Below are 9,897 nucleotides of genomic sequence, written 5' to 3' on the forward strand. Positions count from 1 at the left end.
ATCCTGCTTAGGAAACAGTGTATCATTGGGTACTAAATTCAAAATTCCTAATCCAAGAAAAAGAAATAAAATATAAAACAGGTTTTAAGATTCAATTGTATCCTGGTATGGGTAGGGGTGGTGGGTTATAAGATTTATCAATATCACAGTGCATCAAACTTGTTAATAAACTCCTTTCTGTATAACAAGTCAAAGAAATCTTGTTTTAAAATGGGACCACGGAAGGCATGGCATAGCTGGAGTTAAGGTTCAAGCTTTGTATCCTCTATATATAATGTATTACGTTTTTCAAAAACGTTTTATTAGGAAAGCTATACCAGACGCATAATCACTATACAATGATTAAACATTATCTTTACAAGTTATAATCACTGAAATTACAGAATAAATATATGCACATTTCTTTTGAATCTTTGTGTGTGAGAGAGAAAACATTAAAAGTGCTTCCTACAAAGCTGTTAGTGATATATACCCAGTTGCTTTTTTATTTTTTTTAACATTATATATATATGTATATATATATAAGAAAGTGCAGATGTTCTCCAAAAAATCTTGGCATCAGGATGAAGTGTCACAAAGAGGGTGCTCATCCCTAGGTGTGTGTCTCGGCTGTGAAACCAGCAGGCCTCCACTGCAGTAAGATCCAGCCTAGAAGGTGACTTTTCCCAGGGCAGTCGTAGAAATGCTGTGAGCTGTACACTAGAGTGAAGGGACCATGGTGGGGAGAGAAACAGAATAGAACCCGAACAAGGCAGATTGGGTTGAATGGGGGTGGTGTGGTGTGTGTGTGTGTTGTGTGTGTGTGTGTGTGCATGTGTGTCTGTGTGTCTGCACCAGCAGAAAGAGGCAGGTTTCAGGACTTCACGGTGTGCAGGGATCTCTAATTTGCATATGGGTATGTGTGTGAGAGACGAGAGAGTGAGTGAGAACATTCGAGCAAGACCCACCCCTCCCTCCCCGTCTTGCAGTTCCAGGCATGCAGCAAACTGCATTGTTAATACATGTACAGAATCTGTGCCATGATGGGAAGAGGAAAGAAAGCCACAAATGTCAATTTGTTTCTCCCCTTCCAACAGAACTACAACTAAAAAGAAAAATAGTTACGGAAAATAAAAAGACACATTGAATTTTACTTAATTAGGATCAATACAACGATCCCCAATATACCGTATACATGGCACAGTCAAAGTCTCAAGTTTCAGTATAAAAAAATAATGATAACATTTGCTGGCAAAAGTCTGCGAAGGCACTTCATTGATTAATGATCTGAGTATGGCCCTTCCTCCAAATCACATCTGAGAGGGGAGAGCATACATCCGTATTCTCTAGTTATCATGCGGTTTCAGTTCGGTTCGGGGCAGGACAGATTGTGAGGATGGAGTTATCGGGACAAGTGTAAAGGGAGCAAGGGATATATTTCTTTTATTTTCCTTTGCTTTTGAAAAAAATCACTAACATGTATGTTTTTTCTTTCCGTTAGAACCTATATGTTGTCTTCTCCAGGACTTCGAGGTAATCCGGCTTGGTTTGAAGTTTGGCCCTTAACTCGAGGTAATCACTTTTGGGGGTTTGGTGGTCTGTGAAGCCCTTTCCAGCCGAGAAGAGAAGGGTTTCTTTGAGCCTGGCGTCCTGCTGTAAGTCTGGGTATTGCATGCCAGGAGGGTGGACGTGAAGTTCCTTTAATTTGGGCACCGTGCCATAGAGACAGTCCACAAATCCCACTGCGCAGGGGGCTGGCTGTGACCTCTCTCGGTCTAGTAGCATACTGCCACCGCTGCAGCCTCCCCCCGGAGGAAACAGCACCACCCCGCCATTTTTCTCATGGTGGCGGAACCCTGTCAAGTCTCCCCCGCTTCCCCCAACCACCCCGGCCACCCCGCCCACGGCTGGGTGGTGAGGGTGAGGAGGATGGTGATTCACCGTCACTATGGTGTTGAGCTGGGAGCTGGACACCGCCAGCGCCCACTCCTTCTCTTTTTCCAGCAAGGTCCGGTAGTTGCTATGGTTCTCCTTGGGGGTCTCCGCAAACGGCTCGCTGCCTAGGAGAACCTCCCCCATTCCGGGTGGCTGAGTCCCGGGACCCCCACGCTCCCCACTCCCTGCTTCTGGGACGGAGGAAACAGCCTCCTCCTCCTCCTCGCGAGGCTTGTAGATGGGGTTGTTGCACATCTGGGTCACTGGGTGGGGGATGTACTCATACACGTGGCCCACGGGAGGGGCCTTCTCCGGGGAGGAGAGACTGGCTCGACCTCCGCCTCCGGCCCCGCCGCCGCCGCCGCCGCCGTCCTCAAACAGCCCGTGGCATTGCATCTGGATGCCAGTGAGGTCCACGCCTTCCTGCCGCTTGCTCCTGAAGGGCAGCTTCTTCCGACGCCGCCGAAGCACGTAGGCAAAGAGGCCGGCCGCGACGAAGACCGCTGAGAAGAACAGAACCAGCAGGCTGAGAATCAGCACGGACAGCGGCACCGGCCCCCCCGGCGGCGAGAACTCATAAGGGGATGCACTCGTCGGTCCCCCAGCAAGGTGAGGATCCCCGGGCTGGGCTGGGGATGCTCCGGCTGGAGCCGTGTGCAGCATCTCCGGGCAAAGGACTTCCAGCTCGATGGTGCGCACGTCCCGGTGGGTGAGGTTCTCAGGGCTCCTGCAGAGCACATCACCTACCACGCTGACCGAGCTGATGGTTTCGATCCACTGTTTAAAGGGGACCAGGTCACAAGTGCAGTCCCAAGGATTCTCATTGAGGTCTATCTGGACGATGGCGTTCAAGTGCTCCAGGACACCTGCCACAGGAAGGTAGAGAAAGTAGTTCTTCCGCAAGTTGAGCCGGGCCAGGGATGTGCCTGCAAAGGCGTCCGTTGGCAGGGTCCTCAGCAAGTTGTTGTTGAGGAATAGCAGCTTCAAATTGGGCATGAGGCTGAAGGCTGCAGGCTGGATCTCCCGTATGACATTGAACTCAAAGTACAAGTAGTGCAAACTCTGTAGGCCTCGAAACATGCCTGGTGTCAGTTTCTCTATATCGTTGCCATTAAGGAAGAGGCTCTTCAAGTTGGGCAGGTTGAGGAAGGCCCCATCCTGGACATAGGAGATACGATTGTTCCCCAGGTGCAAGAGATCCAAGGAAGAAAAATTCCAAAAATCGGACCGGTATATTTTCTGAATCAGATTGCTACTTAGATACAGTTTCTTGGCATTCAGTGGCCTTGGAAGAAGTTCAGAAATGTTATTAAACCCTCTCTCTTTGCAGTTGACAGTCAAGCCAAGGTCATTGATGTGCAAATTACAGGTACACCCTGTAGGGCATATAATGGGAATCGGTGGTCTGGTTTGATAGGGAGCAATGGGAGGTTGGTTTGGACCAGGATAGAAAGCTTGGGATGTAGAGGGTGGCCTTGGCGTTCGAGGCTGCTTGGTGGGCTTGGGCTGTTTATGTGAGGACTTGTATTCAACAGAAGAAGCAGTGAAATGGACAGAGGACAGCATGGAGGAAGGCTTTGTGGGCCATGCATTCTCCTTGCTGGAGGACAAATGGGGAATCCCCAGACTAGCCTCCACCTCAGAGTCAGACAGCAAGGGACAGAGTTCTGTCTTCCGGATTTCTCGCAGGTCCTTTCCATGGAAGTGGAAGGGGGTCTCACAGGTGATGTCTCCCACCAGGGCAGTGTAAGGAATGCGTTCCAGCCAACTCTTCAGTTGTACGATCTCGCACGTACAGTTCCAGGGATTTTCCTCCAGTTGCAACTCCATCAGGCTTCTGCCAATGTGATCTAGCATGCCCCGGTAAAAAAGAACCTTCAGCCTGTTTCCACGTAGGTCCAAATGGGTTAAAGAGACAGCCTTAAACAAATTGGTCGGAAGCATGGGGATGAGATTATCATTTAAAATCAGAACCCTCAATTTACTTAGGTTCCTAAATGCCCCGCTCTCAATACGTTTAATGACGTTGTAATCTGCCTGCAGATACTCCAGACTCGCCAAGCCAAGGAAGGTGTCATTTCTGAAGACGTCTAGTTTGTTTTCATGTAGATACAGCCTCTTTAAAATCTTAAGACCATTGAAAGCTCCCGTCTGAATGTCCTGCAATGCATTGTTCCCAAGGTTAATAGACACAGCGTTATTCAAATGAAGAAAACTGTTGGTGTATAATTTCCTCATAGAATTCCTTTGCAAATACAGTTTAAAAGGTCTTGACCAGAACTCCGTAATCTGACTAATATTTGTAAATCCTTTACTGTCACAATGTATATGAAAGAGGCTTTCTTTCACTTCACAGTAGCATGGATCAAAACAAGGCTCATCTATCTCTTCTGAGTCCTCTATCAGGGGAATCGGGGTAGTCCACCCTAGAGCAATTGTGCTTAGAAGAATTATCCACAACATCCTCCTTCTGTGAAGCAGCTCAGCTATGGAAGGTTTCATCATTCGTGGTTGATTACAAAACTGCAACAGAAATAAAAATGCAGATTTTTAGCTTTTAGTCATATGTACTATTTTAATTGACTCCTACATGTGGGGCTTTTTAAGAGTGATATAAAAACCTCAGCAATTGTTGAACTGACACTCTAAATGAGTTAGCAACATGCTTAACGTTTAGAGTATGTCCTATATTTTAAACTTAGGAGACTCTAAAATATTACCAAACACTGACATTTTCCTGAACCAAGCCATACTTGGCAAATGGCATATCACGTGAACAAAAGCAGTCTGCATTATCTTTTATAGCAAACAACGGAACTGGTATATACAGTGCAGCCTTTTAGGCACAGGCAATAATTTGACCATTATACCTGTTTGCCTGCTAAAACTCATGTTGATATCAACGAGGACCATTATCAATCTGATTGGAACTCCAGTGGGGAAAAAAGTGTTCTTCAAATTATAGGTTTTGACTATTACAAAGACGTGATGTACCCTCAGAGTTATTTGATTCATAACTATGATAAAGTATGAGGCTATTACCCAATATCAGATTTTGAGATGTGTACACTGATTGGCATCTTAAGAAAGCTTAAGATTTCTTTTTAAGCAATGATTGCAACATGCTTAATTACCGCAACACACTATCCCACCCCCTACTGCTTCTACCCAAGGATAGATTATTTATGTCTCCTTTAGTTAGTTAAATAAATAACTTCTACATATTTGAATCTAAAGCATTTAGGAGTGATTAGGTATTCTGGAGAAAATGCCCATGCAACTGCCAAAGCTAAAGACAGTGGCAGCCAAACGATGCTGAGCCTGGGAGTGTCTGAAATGAAACACTTGCAGTGCTTCCTTTGGAATGTGTATCCTTTCTTCAAGATTAATAGAGGAATCCTGTAAAGGACTGGAAAAGCAAGTGGCTGGCTAGAGAAGAGGTGGGTACTCAAAAGAAAGAGTGGAAACCTCTATTCTTACCTGCTGACAAATGATCACATGAAATACATTTCCCAAAAGACAACATTACTTTCCAATCAGAAGAAACAAATGCAGTGCAGTGTTCTCATAACATCCAGAGCTTTCCTTTGAGGCTTTCTTTCCTTGCCTCATATTATCAGCACGCGAAAATACTAACATAAATAAGTCATAATAATGCAGTTGTATTAGATCGTCCCTGGGTCACTAAAATATCGATCAAAATTGAAGGACTGACTTTAATGAATAACAACAAGCTGGAGTTTCTAGCATGTAGCTTCTCCCCACACGTAAGAAAAGGAGAACCAGAGAAAGCAAAGAGGAATCTGCCTCAGGCATGCAATACTCAATTTAATTTAAAAAGGGGGGGGGAGGCAGAGGAAGAAGCTACATTGCAGTATCAGTTAGTCTTCCATCTCCCTTATAAAATATTAAAATCTACTTAAGTTCTTTCTTCTTCACCATTTTTTTTCTTAAATGTTTTTTCTTGTTTTCCGTGTCCCTGTGGTTCAGGGAAATAAAATAAAAGAAAAGGTTCCAGATGTTTTGCACTCACCTATTTTGCAGGAGTTTTGAGATTTGGGGATTTTTGTTTTGTTTTGTTTTTTAAAGCAGGGACCCCTGGGGAGAAAGGGGCGGAGGATCTCAAGTTTAAGCATTCTCTCTTTCCCTCTCCCCGCCTTCCCTTTGCTGAAACGGAAGCAAAAGGGAATAAAGGGCTGGGGGTGGGGGAGCGGGAGGGACGACGGAAAACGGCGAGCCAGCGACGTGCCGGGAATGCAGCGGCCCCTCGGAGGGCGGCTCGGCTCCGGCGGGATCGCGGGTGCTCTTCGCTGGCTTTTTTTTTTTTTTTTTTTTTCTTCTATGATGTTTCCCTTTCGTTCTTTCTCTCTCTCTCCTTCTTTTCAAAGATATGCTCGAACCCGGGATCCGGCTTCCCACGTCCTGAACATGAGCTCCGGCAGGGGACGCGCTTGACATGAGGTCGGGCGCGAGCGCCGGGAAGCCCTGACTCCACAGTCTCGTGTGTGCATGTGCGTGTGAGTGCGCGTGTGTGTGCGCGCGCGCGTGTGCCAGGGAGGGAGAAGAAGTCGAGGGCCCCAGAAGACAAGCCGGCAAAATAAGAAATCAGGAGAGAGAGGGGAGACCAACCTACGGGAAACGTTTCTTGGGTGGGGAAGGCGGAAATGGGGGTGGGGGGCGGGAAGGCTCTCTCTCCCTCTCCCCCCTTGTCTTTAACTCTCAAGGAAACCACCCCCTGGAAGGTTTGCTCTTCTTTCTAGGGCAGATGGCCGGGAAAGTGAGACCAGCCTTCGGAATCATCCTCTTCACCGCACTACCATTCCCTGCAAAGACAGGGATGAGGGGAAATCTGGGGCCAGAAGCAGAAAAGCTGAATCTGGCTGGTTCTGTCTGGGTTTCCCAAATTGAGGGCTCAGGCAGTCGGAGGTACTGGGACAGAGTTGCTCCGGCATTTTGCTTCGATCCCTTTGCACCCGGAATTCTTTTGTTGTGCTGCGGCTCAAAGCCTGCGATTTCCCCTGGATCCAACAATATGTGTTTTCTTCCACCTTTTTAGCAATAGAGACGATCAGGGGCTCTGGAAGGAGATTCAGACCCCTTGGGTGACAGTGGCAACGTTCACGTCCTTCCGCGGAAAGACCTCGCGGGCATAGGGACGAATTTCGGGGTTTGGATTCTTTTTTGTTTTTCCTCCACCCTCCCCCTTTTTAAAATTGAAACATTGCTCTGTGATATTTCTGGGAAAGGGATCGTAGTGAGTGGTGGGGGTGGGGCGGTTGGGGGAAGATGTCCATGGTACGCAGTTCGGAACCCCCTGGGAGGAATTGGTGAGGGCTCCGCGGACCGCGCAACGTCCTGCTGGGGGAGGAGGTGCCGCTCAGTGGGGAGACTGGGGACAGCCCGCTGTGCTGCAAGGAGCCGCGTGAACAGAGCTGCGTGTCATGGACGCTGCCCCCACCAGCACACACCGCAAACCTGCCACCTACTCACAGGGAAGGCGGAGGGGAGGGACTTTCAGGTCGCTAAGAACTCTTCTGAACCTCAGTTGCTCAAGGGCTCAAAGTTAGTAGGTAGAGAAGGCTTTCCCTAAGGCACTCTTTACAAAACCAAATTGTCAAGAAAAGCACAGTTTGGGTACCCCTTATCTTCTACTCTAAAACAGGTACATCGCCTAACTCCAAGAGACGTTCCTTAAAAGTCACTCACAGGCGATTCACACGACATTGTGACATTGTGCGTTTCAAATGACCACACAGGCGCCCACCACCTCACAGTAGCCACGACTGGAAACAGCAACCCGAGGCTCAGGAAGCAGGGGGGCAGACTCCTCCACCGCCCCACACCCTTCCTATTTCAGACCCACCCTGTTTCTCTCCTCGACCGCTGGCCAGAAGCAAAGCCACACCGACCGCCTGAGCTCAGAATCAGCACTTCCATCCCCCTTCCCAGCTGCCAGCTCCCCACCCCCATCCCCCGCCCGCACCCTCGGCACCCGACGTGCAGAGGCGGTGACTGTGCCTTGGGTCTTATGGGAGTCCATGATGTGATAGAATCGATGGGTGACCCGGGAGGCTACCCCAGGCTTCCAGGCAACAGTGGATGGTCGTGGCTGCTATCGAGTCTCTTTCTTCTCTTGAACGACCACCCCCTAAGTTCTGGGCTTGGCCTCTGTCCCAAAGGCTATTTTACCCTTTTCCTCTCCTTTATCTCAAGCTAGCGGATCTCAGGGATGGGGAGGGCTCCAAAAGTTAGGAGATGGAGGACCACAGGGCCCCGGGTTTCCCGTGTCCTGCTGGGAGCTCCCAGCACCATTTGTTTGTCCAGCGGAGGACAAGAAGCCCTTTCTCCCCGCCGTGCCCCTTCCCACCGCCTCCTCCCCGGCTGGCTCTTAGGACCCGCTAATCTCTCCAGATCTAAGATTAAATATTCCAATATGGAAGCAAAACCATCTTCCCTAGAACAAATAATTAAAATGCCGCATCATTCATTTTCTGAAGAGCTTCAGCCTTCCCCCGATCCCTTTTCTAATCTGCTGTCACCAGGCGAAACGCACCATGGGGCTGCTTAGAAATGGAAAATTAATAAAAGCGCCAGCCTCCCTCCTTTTCTCTCCACGCCAGCGAGCGAGCCGCTGGGGGAGGGTCTTTCGCTCCGCCACCTGGCCTATTTGCGGAGTTACTTACCATTTCCTCAACCAGAAAAGGGGTCCGAGGGTATGTGAGCCTCCAGCACCCCTCCTTCCACCAGCGTCCTTATACCTAACTGATCCGATTCCAAAAGCAGCACCCCCAGCACCTGTGAGCGTACCAAGCCACCGCGGCCACACTCGAGGTGCTCCACAATGCACCGTCTGTGCAGAAATGCCGCTTCAATTAGGCAGAGTGGGAAGGATGGCGGCGGTACCTATGGTGCAGAGCGCTCACGACCTCCCAGGCTTGCTCCGAGGGGCTTCCCGGCGGGAGGGGTGGACGCTCGCAGAGGCTGAATTATATCCATCATCCTGTCGCCCGGTCGCGTCTCCTCTGCTGGCCACCAACTTTCCGAAAGGCTACCCAATCACGCTTGTAATCCTCTTAAACGTTTCCACCTTGGAGACCCGCTGGGAAATGGTCGCTGCAGACCGATGGCAGAGCCGGGCGCGCCGCTCGCACGGCGCCGGAGACAGGGAGCTCACCACCGCGGCTAGGCGCCCCCGATGGCGGGCCGCGCGCGTCCCGGGACTGGGATCCTCCGATCTAAATCTCGGCGCTCTGGATCCAGTGGCGAGCGTCGCCTTCCCAGAGCCGAGCTCCGTTTCTGGGTCTCTCTCTCCCTGAAAGGCTGCCACTCATCGCAGTCCCTGCCGAGGCCTCCTTCCATCCGAGAAGAGGGAACTGGCCCTCGCCTACCCCGGTGCCTTTGCTCTCTGCCCTCTGGGTGGGTGGGCGTGAGGGTGGGTGGTGAGGAGATGGGAGAAGAACGGGGGGTGGGAGGCGGAAAGGAGGCAGGAGGGGGCGACTAGATCCCAGACCCCGGCATTGGTCAGACGACGGAGTGGGGGGGAGGGGAGAAGAGAAGACACCAGCACAGCAGTGTGGCTGTGCGCGCCGAGTCCCCTCGGACCCGGGGATCTCAGCAGAGCGCGGGGGGAGGCGAGTCCGTTGGCGGAGCGAGTCTGTTGCCGGCTAGGGTTCCCACACCCTCAGTCCTCGGCTGGGAGGGTAGGGGGACAGGAGGAAGGGGGCGGGGGAGAGGCCGAACCTTCAGGCCGAGGAGACGCTCGCGGCGGAAGCGTCTTTAAGACTGACCTGCTTTAAAAGTGCCACTTTCATGGCCTAGGAAATAACCAAAATCGGATGACACGTTACTTACCCACGTCTGCTCCTGACCTGGGCGCGCCGGGCCGGGTAATCAGAGAGAAGACGCGGGGCCGGAGCCCGGACGCAGACCCACCGCCGCCCCCAGATCGCGCGCCCAGGGACGGCGCCCAGATCCCCTACATCA

General features: G+C 50.5%; 1 protein-coding gene across 4 annotated transcripts in view; it reads right to left on the reverse strand.

The window, feature by feature from the left end:
* Window positions 1-279: 279 nt before the first annotated feature.
* Window positions 280-9,897, reverse strand: part of SLITRK3 (SLIT and NTRK like family member 3) — a 9,901-nt gene continuing 283 nt past the window's right edge. Inside the window, exons 1-2 of one of the 4 annotated variants that reach the window (XM_021706125.1) lie at window positions 9,766-9,797; window positions 280-4,437 (exon numbers count right to left, since the gene is read on the reverse strand). In XM_021706125.1, coding sequence (XP_021561800.1) covers window positions 1,477-4,419 — 2,943 coding nt within the window. In that variant the 5' untranslated portion in view covers window positions 4,420-4,437; window positions 9,766-9,797 and the 3' untranslated portion in view covers window positions 280-1,476. Of the gene's footprint in view, window positions 4,468-8,597; window positions 8,621-8,817; window positions 9,215-9,765; window positions 9,798-9,897 lie in introns of those variants that run through there. The other 3 variants (XM_021706127.1, XM_008072420.1, XM_021706126.1) reach the window with 3 other exon arrangements.

The sequence above is a fragment of the Carlito syrichta genome, unplaced genomic scaffold (assembly GCF_000164805.1).
Source record: "Carlito syrichta isolate Samal-C Ts95f unplaced genomic scaffold, Tarsius_syrichta-2.0.1 Scaffold315166, whole genome shotgun sequence".
Classification (NCBI taxonomy): Eukaryota; Metazoa; Chordata; class Mammalia; order Primates; family Tarsiidae; genus Carlito; species Carlito syrichta.